At 37.5% G+C, this 15,074-nt stretch overlaps 1 protein-coding gene across 1 annotated transcript; it reads right to left on the reverse strand.

Moving 5' to 3' along the window:
- Window positions 1–2,653: 2,653 nt before the first annotated feature.
- LOC126574987 (uncharacterized) lies at window positions 2,654–4,394 on the reverse strand. The gene has a single exon (XM_050235484.1). It carries the CDS (start codon window positions 4,392–4,394, stop codon window positions 2,787–2,789), a length of 1,608 nt encoding a protein of 535 aa, XP_050091441.1. The 3' UTR covers window positions 2,654–2,786.
- Window positions 4,395–15,074: the final 10,680 nt, after the last annotated feature.

The raw sequence follows: 15,074 nt of genomic DNA on the forward strand, positions 1-15,074 counted from the left end.
TCTAGGCTGAGAGTTTCCCTGGAAAATCAGTGAAAATCAAAAAAATGCATTCAAGACGGTGGATAAAGGTTTCTTTGCGTGCTCTTCGTACCTTGGCCGACTGTTTGTGTTATATCTTTGGTTCTAGGAGATATTTTAAAAAAATGTAAAGTGCACAGTAAAGACGAATAAAACACAGAACCATTGATATGTAATACACATTTCTAGGCTGAGAGTTTAACTGAAAAATCAGTGAACATGAAAAAAATGCATTCAAGGCGGTGGATAAAGGTTTCTTTGCGTGCTCTTCGTACCTTGGCCGACTGTTTGTGTTATATCTTTGGTTCTAGGAGATATTTTAAAAAAATGTAAAGTGCACAGTAAAGACGAATAAAACACAGAACCATTGATATGTAATACACATTTCTAGGCTGAGAGTTTAACTGAAAAATCAGTGAACATGAAAAAAATGCATTCAAGGCGGTGGATAAAGGTTTCTTTGCGTGCTCTTCGTACCTTGGCCGACTGTTTGTGTTATATCTTTGGTTCTAGGAGATATTTTAAGAAAATGTAAAAAGCACAGTAAAGTAGAATAAGAAACAAAACCATTGATATGTAATACACATTTCTAGGCTGAGAGTTTCCCTGGAAAATCAGTGAAAATCAAAAAAATGCATTCAAGGCGGTGGATAAAGGTTTCTTTGCGTGCTCTTCGTACCTTGGCCGACTGTTTTTGTTATATCTTTGGTTCTAGGAGATATTTTAAGAAAATGTAAAGAGCACAGTAAAGAAGAATAAACAACAAAACCATTGATATGTAATACACACTTCTAGGCTGAGAGTTTCCCTGGAAAATCAGTGAAAATCAAAAAAATGCATTCAAGGCGGTGGATAAAGGTTTCTTTGCGTGCTCTTCGTACCTTGGCCGACTGTTTTTGTTATATCTTTGGTTCTAGGAGATATTTTAAGAAAATGTAAAAAGCACAGTAAAGAAGAATAAACAACAAAACCATTGATATGTAATACACACTTCTAGGCTGAGAGTTTCCCTGAAAATTCAGTGAAAATCAAAAAAATGCATTCAAGGCGGTGGATAAAGGTTTCTTTGCGTGCTCTTCGTACCTTGGCCGACTGTTTTTGTTATATCTTTGGTTCTAGGAGATATTTTAAGAAAATGTAAAAAGCACAGTAAAGAAGAATAAAAAACAAAACCATTGATATGTAATACACACTTCTAGGCTGAGAGTTTCCATGAAAATTCAGTGAAAATGAAAAAAATGCATTCAAGGCGGTGGATAAAGGTTTCTTTGCGTGCTCTTCGTACCTTGGCCGACTGTTTTTGTTATATCTTTGGTTCTAGGAGATATTTTAAGAAAATGTAAAGTGCACAGTAAAGAAGAATAAACAACAAAACCATTGATATGTAATACACACTTCTAGGCTGAGAGTTTCCCTGGAAAATCAGTGAAAATCAAAAAATGCATTCAAGGCGGTGGATAAAGGTTTCTTTGCGTGCTCTTCGTACCTTGGCCGACTGTTTTTGTTATATCTTTGGTTCTAGGAGATATTTTAAGAAAATGTAAAAAGCACAGTAAAGAAGAATAAAAAACAAAACCATTGATATGTAATACACACTTCTAGGCTGAGAGTTTCCCTGGAAAATCAGTGAAAATCAAAAAAATGCATTCAAGGCGGTGGATAAAGGTTTCTTTGCGTGCTCTTCGTACCTTGGCCGACTGTTTTTGTTATATCTTTGGTTCTAGGAGATATTTTAAGAAAATGTAAAAAGCACAGTAAAGAAGAATAAGAAACAAAACCATTGATATGTAATACACACTTCTAGGCTGAGAGTTTCCCTGGAAAATCAGTGAAAATCAAAAAAATGCATTCAAGGGGGATAAAGGTTTCTTTGCGTGCTCTTCGTACCTTGGCCGACTGTTTTTGTTATATCTTTGGTTCTAGTAGATATTTTAAGAAAATGTAAAAAGCACAGTAAAGAAGAATAAACAACAAAACCATTGATATGTAATACACGCTTCTAGGCTGAGAGTTTCCCTGGAAAATCAGTGAAAATCAAAAAAATGCATTCAAGGCGGTGGATAAAGGTTTCTTTGCGTGCTCTTCGTACCTTGGCCGACTGTTTTTGTTATATCTTTGGTTCTAGGAGATATTTTAAGAAAATGTGAAGAGCACAGTAAAGAAGAATAAGAAACAAAACCATTGATATGTAATACACACTTCTAGGCTGAGAGTTTCCCTGAAAAATCAGTGAAAATCAAAAAAATGCATTCAAGGCGGTGGATAAAGGTTTCTTTGCGTGCTCTTCGTACCTTGGCCGACTGTTTTTGTTATATCTTTGGTTCTAGGAGATATTTTAAGAAAATGTAAAAAGCACAGTAAAGAAGAATAAACAACAAAACCATTGATATGTAATTATGAGAGTGACCTCGTGGTTCGAGTTTTAAAAAAAGGAATTTATTCTTAAATCTTATCCTTACTCGATGAGCCCTGACTAAAGACTGAAGTTTGTACTAAGACTGCCTTCGAACGAGCCGCTAGCTCGTACCTCTTGTCCACGTGACGCCACGTGCGTTGGGGTCCGGTGTCATCTGGAGTCAGCAAGACCGTCGCGTCGGTGTCGGGATTGATACGCCATCGATGTCTCGCCGGTCGCTCGCGGTTGCGTCTGTGGCAATTCGGCGCGTGTCTGCTGCGTCAGCTTTAGTGTTGGGATTGATGCACCGTCGGTGTGTTGCGATCGCATGGTGGTGGCATTGGTGGCGATCAGGCACATAACTTCCCCCTCGTTAGATCGAGCCGTCTCGGATCGGGTTTGGTTGGACTCGAATCGTGATTCTCTCTTGGAGTCCGCTGATCTTTTTTGCAGTATATGCTACCAATATAAGAATTACGGTTACGACGATGGTTCCGCTCATGATATGGTGCGTGGTGATGCGATGATTCATTTTTTCAATGTATCTGATTTTATCTCTGTTATTTATATGCAATTTGGTTAGGTTCTGAATTTCGTTTAACTCCAGTGTTGTTTCTGATATTCGTATCGTGGATATTGGTATGATGTCCGGGTTTGCTATTGTCTGCATTTCTTTTTCCGAATATTTAAGCCCGTTGATGAAGATTGAACAATTTTTGAAATTTACAAAGAATGTACCGGTAATGTTTTTCTTTTCGTATCCACAAGTATTGTCAAACGTTGCTGATCGAGCATTTTTAATGAGTGTACCGTAGTTCTCTATGTATGTGACTTCCATGTTGGTATTGTGTTGCATGAACACACATTTACTCTGGTTGGTACGAAGTAATTGATGTTCGCATTCGTTGTTGGTGACATTCCGTAAATTGGTGAGCTTAATAATGTATTCTCCTTCGATCGAGTTGAATTTGTCAATTAAATATGTTTCTAGTTTGCTGGTAACGACATATTTAGACTGTATGTGTATAATTGAATGGTTGATTGGAATTGGTTCCATCCTTAACATATGGTAGCTTCCATTCCGAAAATTTGGAACTTTTATCAGTAGTTGTAATTGATTATCGTGGTGGATTGCTACTGGTTCTAGATGTTCATACGCTTGGTCGTAACTCGTTATGTTGAGCCCTTCTTCCAAAAGTATGTGTATGATAAAGTCCAATTCCTTTGGAAAAAGTAGTGCTTTAGAAATTATTCCGAGTTTGGCTAGCTGTACTGATTCGAAGATTGTGGTCAATTGTTCCCTCACATTATCGAGGCTGAAGATGACGTTGTGCAGGTGGAGTTTTTGCTGAAGTGCGCTTAGATCGTTAGAGTAAAATCCAGCTTGCCGGATGAAATCGTGAATTTCTTTCGCCTGACTTCTTGCCGCTTGTGTTATGTTGTTTATGCGCTGTTCAAAACTTTCGTTGATAATTACTTGTCTGTTGTTTCCTGTTATTAGCTTGTTAGTGGAATGTCGCAGTACATTTAGTTTATCCGTTATTTCTACATAATCGTTATGGTCCAGGTTCCCTGTGATTGTTTTTATAACTGATCCTAGGATGTCAATGGATCTTTTAGATTTTCTAACTATCGGTTTAAAATTTTGTAACAATGAATAGATTTGATCATACTTGTGCCTCAGGATATTTCCTATATCCGACAATTGATTGTTTGACTCCTGCGTAGTGTCTGAATGGTTTCTGATCGTTTCTAATTTTTCGTCTAACTCGGAGATAATAATTTTGTACTGTTTCGCTATTACCTCATACTTGCTTATGTTGAAACTATGGATTACAAGATGGTAATTCTCGATGATTCGGGCTGTTCCCAACTTGATGGCGAATATTCCCGGATTTTTGCCTAGATCTTGCATTTTGAGTTGCGAGTTTCTAACTTTTCCGCTTAAGGCTAATAATAGTAAGATTACTGCTGTCTTCATTTTTTTTATTCCTAAAAAGATAAGATGAAATGGGATAATGTAAATTATTATTATCATAATTATTTTTTATCGTTTTCTTTTTCTTTTTAGTTTAGTTTTATGAATTTTTCTTCCGTTTCCGTCGATGACATTGGCTTGCCTGTTGTCAAGAACTGTAATTTCTCTGTATCTTTCTTGATGCTTTAGGTTATTCCTTTTCCTCTCGAATGCCACGTCCCCAGTTGAAAATTGTTCTGGTTCTTCTCTAGATTGGTTTAATTTTTCTAGGTCTTTTAATTTTTTTGCTTTTTGTTTCTCGCAGAACTGTTTGTAAAACTCTTCCTTTTGTCTTATTCTTTCGTCTAGGTCTGCGGGGACTGGATCTTCGTTTTTATATCCAAAAAATAATTCCTTTGGGGTTAATTTTGTTTGAGAGTGAATCGAATCGTTATAGATAGCAACAGATAAGTTGATCTTTGCTTTCTCTGACAGGTCCTTTGTCGAATCTTTGTTACTGATAATGTTGTGAAGTTCTCTAATTGTTCTATGAACAATTTCTACAGTTCCATTGGAAGAGGACTGTCCAACGCTTGTGAAGTGATATTCTATGTCGTTCTCTTCGAGAAATTCTTTCACAGGTGTGGAGGTAAAAGAAGCTTCTTGATCCATGACGAGAAGGGAAGGTTTTCCTATGTTTGCCAAAAAATGGGTCAGTGCATGGATTATGTGCACTGTGTTACGGGTTTTTATAGGAATAGCTGATGTTAATCGGGAGAACTTATCACAAAGTGTTAGGAAATAGGTGTTACTAATTATGAAGATGTCCATATGAACAATTTGCAACGGCTTTGTTGGTGTTGCTGTTAGTTCATATTTCTGTTTATATGGGCGTCTTTCATACTTAGACTTTTGGCAGAGTTTACACATGTTGATAAACTTTGTTATTTTGCTTTTCATGTCCGGGAAGAAATACTTTCTGGAAATGTGAAGTTTAGTTTCGTTAATTCCTCTATGGTTGGTATTATGTTGCCTTTCGATAATAGCGTCTTGTTCTATTTCGTCTGTAACGTCTTCTAAAAGTTTTTCTGTCCAAAAGATTTTGAATGTTTTGGCTCTAGAGAAGAAATTCTTATAGAGGGTTTGTAAATTTAGTAGCGTATGTTTGTCACAAAGTATTCCGTTATGGCATTCCGTAGATGCATATTCTTTTAGAATATTGATTAGGACACCTGGGCTGAATACTTGTTTGTTAATAGTGACTCTATGATATTTTCTAAACATAGTAGTAGCTTCAATGCTGTCTTGAGTGGAAATTTTGAGGATTATTTGATTTCTAAATTCGTTCAGTGGCTTTTCGGTACATGGGATGAAATCGCCATCGTCAGTGTCTGCAGAGTGTTGTGTCATGTCGTCAGAAGAATGTGTGTTTATCTCCATGTTGCTATTGATTATTGTTACGTCATGATTGTTTTGTATGCGGGAAAGTGCATCTGCGTTACTGTTGAGGGTTCCTTTTTTGTATTTAATTTCGAATTCGAATTCCTCCAGGGTTAATTTCCAGTTTAAAAGCCTTCTGTTTAGGTCATTTTTCTGTCTAAGCCATACGAGTGGCTTATGGTCGGTGCGTATTTCAAATTGAACGCCGTAAAGGTATGGTCTGAAATGCTTTGTGGCCCATACAATTGCCAGTAATTCTTTCTCTGTTGCAGAATAGTTGCATTCTGCACTGTTCAATGTTCGAGAAGCATATGCAATTGGGTGTTCTTTCCCATCATCGTATTTTTGGGATAAAACTGCACCTAAAGCGAAGTCGCTTGCATCTGTTTCTAAAATGAATTTGTTATTGAAATCGGGATATTTAAGAATGGGATCGGTAATTAAAAGTTGTTTACATTCTTTGAAGCAATTTAAAAATTCTTCGTCGTGTACAATTTTCGTATCCTTTTTAAGGCATTTCGTTAACGGTTTTGTGAGTTTTGCAAAGTCGCGAATAAATTTCCTATAGTAACCAAGCAATCCTAAAAATCCTTTAATCTGAGTGGTGTTTTTAGGGGTTGGCCAGTTGAGAATTTTTTCGATTTTGTTCGGGTTGGGTCTTATACCGTCTTGTGTTACTATGTGACCCAAAAATTCACATTGCTTTTGCAAGAATTCGCATTTGTCAAATTGTACCTTGAGGTTCGCTTGTGATAATTTCTGAAGAACCTTGTTTAGGTTGTCCAAATGTTGTTGCAAAGAATTTCCGAAAACAATTATGTCGTCTAGGTACACTAAACAACAGGTGCCGATCAAATTTCCTAGAATGTTGTTCATGACGCGCTGGAATGTTGCCGGTGCGTTTTTTAGGCCAAAGGGCATACGTACAAATTCGAAATGTCCTTTGTCAGTGCTGAAAGCTGTTTTTGGTCTATCTTTCGGGTGCACCTCTATTTGGTGAAAACCTGACTTAAGGTCCAATGTAGTGAAATACATACTACGGCCTAGTCTGTCTAAAATTTCTTCGATAAGTGGGATGGGGAATTTGTCGTCTATCGTTTTTTCGTTTAGCTTGCGATAATCTATGACAATGCGCCATTTTTTCTTGGCGCTGGCATCTGATTTTTTGGGGACTATCCAAATTGGAGATGTCCATGGTGAAACGGAATGCTGTATGATGCCGTTTGTTAGCATCTCATTCATTTGTTTTTCCACTTCTGTTTTATGTATTTGTGGGTATCGGTACGTCTTTGTGTGTACTGGAATTTCGTCAGTGGTCTTAATGTGGTGTTGGATTTCTGTGGTACAAGACAGTTTCTCACTGTCCTTATGGAATATACTCACGTTTTTTCCAAGAACCTTAAATAATGCCTGTCTTTCTTCCTGATTAAGATGATCGTGTCGGATGAGACCTTCTAATTCTGAGATGGCTATGGATGATGATTGCTGACCTACAATAGATGTATTATTGTTAATTTCGACTATGTCTTTAATGGCAAAGGTTTTTGCTGGTTTTGTCCATGAGAATGTTACGGAGTCACCAAAATTTGAAGCAACTGCATTAATGTATCCGTTGTTTGCTTCATAAAGTCCAGCGGGAATTATTGTGTTTTCGATTTTTATGTCTCTTCTTAGGATGACATTCCCGTTTTGTTTATCTACTGGAATTTTAACCATCTTCGCTGAGTGTCGATTGACTGTAATTTCCGGTGATCCCATTGTGCGGATGTTCATACTGATTGTTTTCTGTGGAAGAACTAACTTGTTATTAGCGACGTCCACCATTGCTTGCATGTCTGAGAGGGTTTCGTATCCCAGTATTCCGTCAAAGAACTTGTGAAATTTAAAAAGATAAAAATGGATTTTTCTTTTAATCCCAAAAAGTTCTGTGGTGAACTTGCGTGTGGCAGTATGTTTGCCTTTGCTGTTAGTTACTTCAATATGGTGGCACGGCTTCTGAAGTCGTGCAGGAATCAGATTTGGGGAGATGAAATTTTTATTCGAACCACTATCTATAAGTAGTTTTGCCTGACTTCCGGTTGGTAATGTAATCGTGACAAATGGTAAACCATTTATCGCGTTTATCTCGGAGGGCATTGTTGGGTAGCAACCTGAAAATTTGTCTCCTCTTCTGATTCCTCCTCTTCCGATTCGTTTTCATCGTTCTGTGATTCAACTTGTCCTGCATCATGATTGTAAATTTTGCTTTGACGAGTCTTTAGCGATGGATCGATTTCCATCGGTACCGGCTTGTATCGGTCCGATTGCTTGTTTGGTTTGTACACTTGAGGAGTGTGTTGGTTAGTTTGTGTTGGTTTTCCAACGTTTTTGAAATTATTGTTTTGTTTATTCTGAAAGCTCTGCGTCTTATCGTATTTGGTTTGTTTTTGTGCGGTTTCCGCATTTTGGAATTTGCATAGGAATGCATATGCATTTTCCAAATCTGTTGGTTTGGAAGCTTGCGCATAGCCAAAGTATTGCTTATTTAAGCCGTTAATGAATGCTGCGAGGCATTCTTGTTCTAGGAAGTGATTGATTGCTTCCCAGTGATTTACATAAAGTTGTTGCTGTCTCGCCAGCGTTTTCATACTCTGAGTGAGTTCTTTTGTGCGTTTATAATACACGTGGATGGATTCATCCATCTTAAGGGACCATAGCTGCGTTTGGTACGTAGCCATGTCTGACCTATCACCATACATTGTTTCAAGGGTTTCCACAACATCGTTAAAGTTCGTTGGGTTACCATTCGCACAAATCGTATCGCGGGCTTTTCCCTCAATTTTATTAATAACCGTCTGTTCATAGAGCTGCATCGCTTCTTGCGTCACTCTATTACGGAACAGGTCAAGTGTATTTTTGGCCGTGGTGACCCACGCGTTCAGCTGTTTTTTATTCCCGTCGAAACTGGGAATAACCCTGATTGGGTCGGGGATGCGGAAAATATCCGTATGCGTGCTTTGTTGCCGCAATTGGACGTTCTCCTGTTGCACCTCCCTCAGCCTCTGTTCCATGCTAAGCATGCTCTCGTAGAGAGTTTGCATTGTAACGTTTTCCATGCTTTTGCTTTTCACGAACTTGCGTCCTTTTACTTTAGGAAAGGGTTTGAAACCTAGCATGCACTTGTTATTAGAACTTGTGTTACGTAATCTAGTGTACACTGTCACTTGTGAAGCTTAGCTTGGTTTAGATTTTCTTACCCTTTCGGTATGTTCTTTTTCTTACCCTACCCCGAGAGGTTGAAACCAGCCGTTGAGTCCTTGGTTCTTCCGGTAACAAGCCGCCACAAATCGCCTTCGTGATGAGGGATGGTTTTAGAATTCGCGATGAATCCCTTGCCGGACGTCTTGCGCTACGGGTCGAGCACAATCTTTGACAATTTTATGAAAGTCTTTCGCGCTACGTTTTGAGCACTGCACAATTTCACTTTGCACTTGATTGACCTGATGAACTTTGGATTAACGTGGGTAAGGCCTAGCCGACTGCGCCAATTATGAGAGTGACCTCGTGGTTCGAGTTTTAAAAAAAGGAATTTATTCTTAAATCTTATCCTTACTCGATGAGCCCTGACTAAAGACTGAAGTTTGTACTAAGACTGCCTTCGAACGAGCCGCTAGCTCGTACCTCTTGTCCACGTGACGCCACGTGCGTTGGGGTCCGGTGTCATCTGGAGTCAGCAAGACCGTCGCGTCGGTGTCGGGATTGATACGCCATCGATGTCTCGCCGGTCGCTCGCGGTTGCGTCTGTGGCAATTCGGCGCGTGTCTGCTGCGTCAGCTTTAGTGTTGGGATTGATGCACCGTCGGTGTGTTGCGATCGCATGGTGGTGGCATTGGTGGCGATCAGGCACATAACTATGTAATACACACTTCTAGGCTGAGAGTTTCCCTGGAAAATCAGTGAAAATCAAAAAAATGCATTCAAGGCGGTGGATAAAGGTTTCTTTGCGTGCTCTTCGTACCTTGGCCGACTGTTTTTGTTATATCTTTGGTTCTAGGAGATATTTTAAGAAAATGTAAAAAGCACAGTAAAGAAGAATAAAAAACAAAACCATTGATATGTAATACACACTTCTAGGCTGAGAGTTTCCCTGGAAAATCAGTGAAAATCAAAAAAATGCATTCAAGGCGGTGGATAAAGGTTTCTTTGCGTGCTCTTCGTACCTTGGCCGACTGTTTTTGTTATATCTTTGGTTCTAGGAGAGATTTTAAGAAAATGTAAAAAGCACAGTAAAGAAGAATAAACAACAAAACCATTGATATGTAATACACGCTTCTAGGCTGAGAGTTTCCCTGGAAAATCAGTGAAAATGAAAAAAAATGCATTCAAGGCGGTGGATAAAGGTTTCTTTGCGTGCTCTTCGTACCTTGGCCGACTGTTTTTGTTATATCTTTGGTTCTAGGAGATATTTTAAGAAAATGTAAAAAGCACAGTAAAGAAGAATAAACAACAAAACCATTGATATGTAATACACACTTCTAGGCTGAGAGTTTCCCTGGAAAATCAGTGAAAATCAAAAAAATGCATTTAAGGCGGTGGATAAAGGTTTCTTTGCGTGCTCTTCGTACCTTGGCCGACTGTTTTTGTTATATCTTTGGTTCTAGGAGATATTTTAAGAAAATGTAAAAAGCACAGTAAAGAAGAATAAACAACAAAACCATTGATATGTAATACACGCTTCTAGGCTGAGAGTTTCCCTGGAAAATCAGTGAAAATGAAAAAAAATGCATTCAAGGCGGTGGATAAAGGTTTCTTTGCGTGCTCTTCGTACCTTGGCCGACTGTTTTTGTTATATCTTTGGTTCTAGGAGATATTTTAAGAAAATGTAAAAAGCACAGTAAAGAAGAATAAACAACAAAACCATTGATATGTAATACACACTTCTAGGCTGAGAGTTTCCCTGGAAAATCAGTGAAAATCAAAAAAATGCATTCAAGGCGGTGGATAAAGGTTTCTTTGCGTGCTCTTCGTACCTTGGCCGACTGTTTTTGTTATATCTTTGGTTCTAGGAGAGATTTTAAGAAAATGTAAAAAGCACAGTAAAGAAGAATAAACAACAAAACCATTGATATGTAATACACGCTTCTAGGCTGAGAGTTTCCCTGGAAAATCAGTGAAAATGAAAAAAAATGCATTCAAGGCGGTGGATAAAGGTTTCTTTGCGTGCTCTTCGTACCTTGGCCGACTGTTTTTGTTATATCTTTGGTTCTAGGAGATATTTTAAGAAAATGTAAAAAGCACAGTAAAGAAGAATAAACAACAAAACCATTGATATGTAATACACACTTCTAGGCTGAGAGTTTCCCTGGAAAATCAGTGAAAATCAAAAAAATGCATTCAAGGCGGTGGATAAAGGTTTCTTTGCGTGCTCTTCGTACCTTGGCCGACTGTTTTTGTTATATCTTTGGTTCTAGGAGATATTTTAAGAAAATGTAAAAAGCACAGTAAAGAAGAATAAACAACAAAACCATTGATATGTAATACACACTTCTAGGCTGAGAGTTTCCCTGAAAATTCAGTGAAAATCAAAAAAATGCATTCAAGGCGGTGGATAAAGGTTTCTTTGCGTGCTCTTCGTACCTTGGCCGACTGTTTTTGTTATATCTTTGGTTCTAGGAGATATTTTAAGAAAATGTAAAAAGCACAGTAAAGAAGAATAAAAAACAAAACCATTGATATGTAATACACACTTCTAGGCTGAGAGTTTCCATGAAAATTCAGTGAAAATGAAAAAAATGCATTCAAGGCGGTGGATAAAGGTTTCTTTGCGTGCTCTTCGTACCTTGGCCGACTGTTTTTGTTATATCTTTGGTTCTAGGAGATATTTTAAGAAAATGTAAAAAGCACAGTAAAGAAGAATAAACAACAAAACCATTGATATGTAATACACACTTCTAGGCTGAGAGTTTCCCTGGAAAATCAGTGAAAATCAAAAAAATGCATTCAAGGCGGTGGATAAAGGTTTCTTTGCGTGCTCTTCGTACCTTGGCCGACTGTTTTTGTTATATCTTTGGTTCTAGGAGATATTTTAAGAAAATGTAAAAAGCACAGTAAAGAAGAATAAACAACAAAACCATTGATATGTAATACACACTTCTAGGCTGAGAGTTTCCCTGGAAAATCAGTGAAAATCAAAAAAATGCATTCAAGACGGTGGATAAAGGTTTCTTTGCGTGCTCTTCGTACCTTGGCCGACTGTTTTTGTTATATCTTTGGTTCTAGGAGATATTTTAAGAAAATGTAAAAAGCACAGTAAAGAAGAATAAACAACAAAACCATTGATATGTAATACACACTTCTAGGCTGAGAGTTTCCCTGAAAATTCAGTGAAAATCAAAAAAATGCATTCAAGGCGGTGGATAAAGGTTTCTTTGCGTGCTCTTCGTACCTTGGCCGACTGTTTTTGTTATATCTTTGGTTCTAGGAGATATTTTAAGAAAATGTAAAAAGCACAGTAAAGAAGAATAAACAACAAAACCATTGATATGTAATACACACTTCTAGGCTGAGAGTTTCCCTGGAAAATCAGTGAAAATCAAAAAAATGCATTCAAGGCGGTGGATAAAGGTTTCTTTGCGTGCTCTTCGTACCTTGGCCGACTGTTTTTGTTATATCTTTGGTTCTAGGAGATATTTTAAGAAAATGTAAAAAGCACAGTAAAGAAGAATAAACAACAAAACCATTGATATGTAATACACACTTCTAGGCTGAGAGTTTCCCTGGAAAATCAGTGAAAATCAAAAAAATGCATTCAAGGCGGTGGATAAAGGTTTCTTTGCGTGCTCTTCGTACCTTGGCCGACTGTTTGTGTTATATCTTTGGTTCTAGGAGATATTTTAAAAAAATGTAAAGTGCACAGTAAAGACGAATAAAACACAGAACCATTGATATGTAATACACATTTCTAGGCTGAGAGTTTAACTGAAAAATCAGTGAACATGAAAAAAATGCATTCAAGGCGGTGGATAAAGGTTTCTTTGCGTGCTCTTCGTACCTTGGCCGACTGTTTGTGTTATATCTTTGGTTCTAGGAGATATTTTAAAAAAATGTAAAGTGCACAGTAAAGACGAATAAAACACAGAACCATTGATATGTAATACACATTTCTAGGCTGAGAGTTTAACTAAAAAATCAGTGAACATGAAAAAAATGCATTCAAGGCGGTGGATAAAGGTTTCTTTGCGTGCTCTTCGTACCTTGGCCGACTGTTTGTGTTATATCTTTGGTTCTAGGAGATATTTTAAGAAAATGTAAAAAGCACAGTAAAGAAGAATAAACAACAAAACCATTGATATGTAATACACACTTCTAGGCTGAGAGTTTCTCTGGAAAATCAGTGAAAATCAAAAAAATGCATTCAAGGCGGTGGATACAGGTTTCTTTGCGTGCTCTTCGTACCTTGGCCGACTGGTTTTGTTATATCTTTGGTTCTAGGAGATATTTTAAGAAAATGTAAAGAGCACAGTAAAGAAGAATACAAAACAAAACCATTGATATGTAATACACACTTCTAGGCTGAGAGTTTCCCTGGAAAATCAGTGAAAATCAAAAAAATGCATTCAAGGCGGTGGATACAGGTTTCTTTGCGTGCTCTTCGTACCTTGGCCGACTGTTTTTGTTATATCTTTGGTTCTAGGAGATATTTTAAGAAAATGTAAAAAGCACAGTAAAGAAGAATAAAAAACAAAACCATTGATATGTAATACACACTTCTAGGCTGAGAGTTTCCCTGGAAAATCAGTGAAAATCAAAAAAATGCATTCAAGGCGGTGGATAAAGGTTTCTTTGCGTGCTCTTCGTAACTTGGCCGACTGTTTTTGTTATATCTTTGGTTCTAGGAGATATTTTAAGAAAATGTAAAAAGCACAGTAAAGAAGAATAAGAAACAAAACCATTGATATGTAATACACACTTCTAGGCTGAGAGTTTCCCTGGAAAATCAGTGAAAATCAAAAAAATGCATTCAAGGCGGTGGATAAAGGTTTCTTTGCGTGCTCTTCGTACCTTGGCCGACTGTTTTTGTTATATCTTTGGTTCTAGGAGATATTTTAAGAAAATGTAAAAAGCACAGTAAAGAAGAATAAGAAACAAAACCATTGATATGTTATACACACTTCTAGGCTGAGAGTTTCCCTGGAAAATCAGTGAAAATCAAAAAAATGCATTCAAGGCGGTGGATAAAGGTTTCTTTGCGTGCTCTTCGTACCTTGGCCGACTGTTTTTGTTATATCTTTGGTTCTAGGAGATATTTTAAGAAAATGTAAAAAGCACAGTAAAGAAGAATAAACAACAAAACCATTGATATGTAATACACACTTCTAGGCTGAGAGTTTCCCTGGAAAATCAGTGAAAATCAAAAAAATGCATTCAAGGCGGTGGATAAAGGTTTCTTTGCGTGCTCTTCGTACCTTGGCCGACTGTTTTTGTTATATCTTTGGTTCTAGGAGATATTTTAAGAAAATGTAAAAAGCACAGTAAAGAAGAATAAACAACAAAACCATTGATATGTAATACACACTTCTAGGCTGAGAGTTTCCCTGGAAAATCAGTGAAAATCAAAAAAATGCATTCAAGGCGGTGGATACAGGTTTCTTTGCGTGCTCTTCGTACCTTGGCCGACTGTTTTTGTTATATCTTTGGTTCTAGGAGATATTTTAAGAAAATGTAAAAAGCACAGTAAAGAAGAATAAAAAACAAAACCATTGATATGTAATACACACTTCTAGGCTGAGAGTTTCCCTGGAAAATCAGTGAAAATCAAAAAAATGCATTCAAGGCGGTGGATAAAGGTTTCTTTGCGTGCTCTTCGTACCTTGGCCGACTGTTTTTGTTATATCTTTGGTTCTAGGAGATATTTTAAGAAAATGTAAAAAGCACAGTAAAGAAGAATAAGAAACAAAACCATTGATATGTAATACACACTTCTAGGCTGAGAGTTTCCCTGGAAAATCAGTGAAAATCAAAAAAATGCATTCAAGGCGGTGGATAAAGGTTTCTTTGCGTGCTCTTCGTACCTTGGCCGACTGTTTTTGTTATATCTTTGGTTCTAGGAGATATTTTAAGAAAATGTAAAAAGCACAGTAAAGAAGAATAAAAAACAAAACCATTGATATGTAATACACACTTCTAGGCTGAGAGTTTCCCTGGAAAATCAGTGAAAATCAAAAAAATGCATTCAAGGCGGTGGATACAGGTTTCTTTGCGTGCTCTTCGTACCTTGGCCGACTG

Source organism: Anopheles aquasalis, chromosome X (assembly GCF_943734665.1).
Source record: "Anopheles aquasalis chromosome X, idAnoAquaMG_Q_19, whole genome shotgun sequence".
Taxonomy (NCBI): Eukaryota; Metazoa; Arthropoda; class Insecta; order Diptera; family Culicidae; genus Anopheles; species Anopheles aquasalis.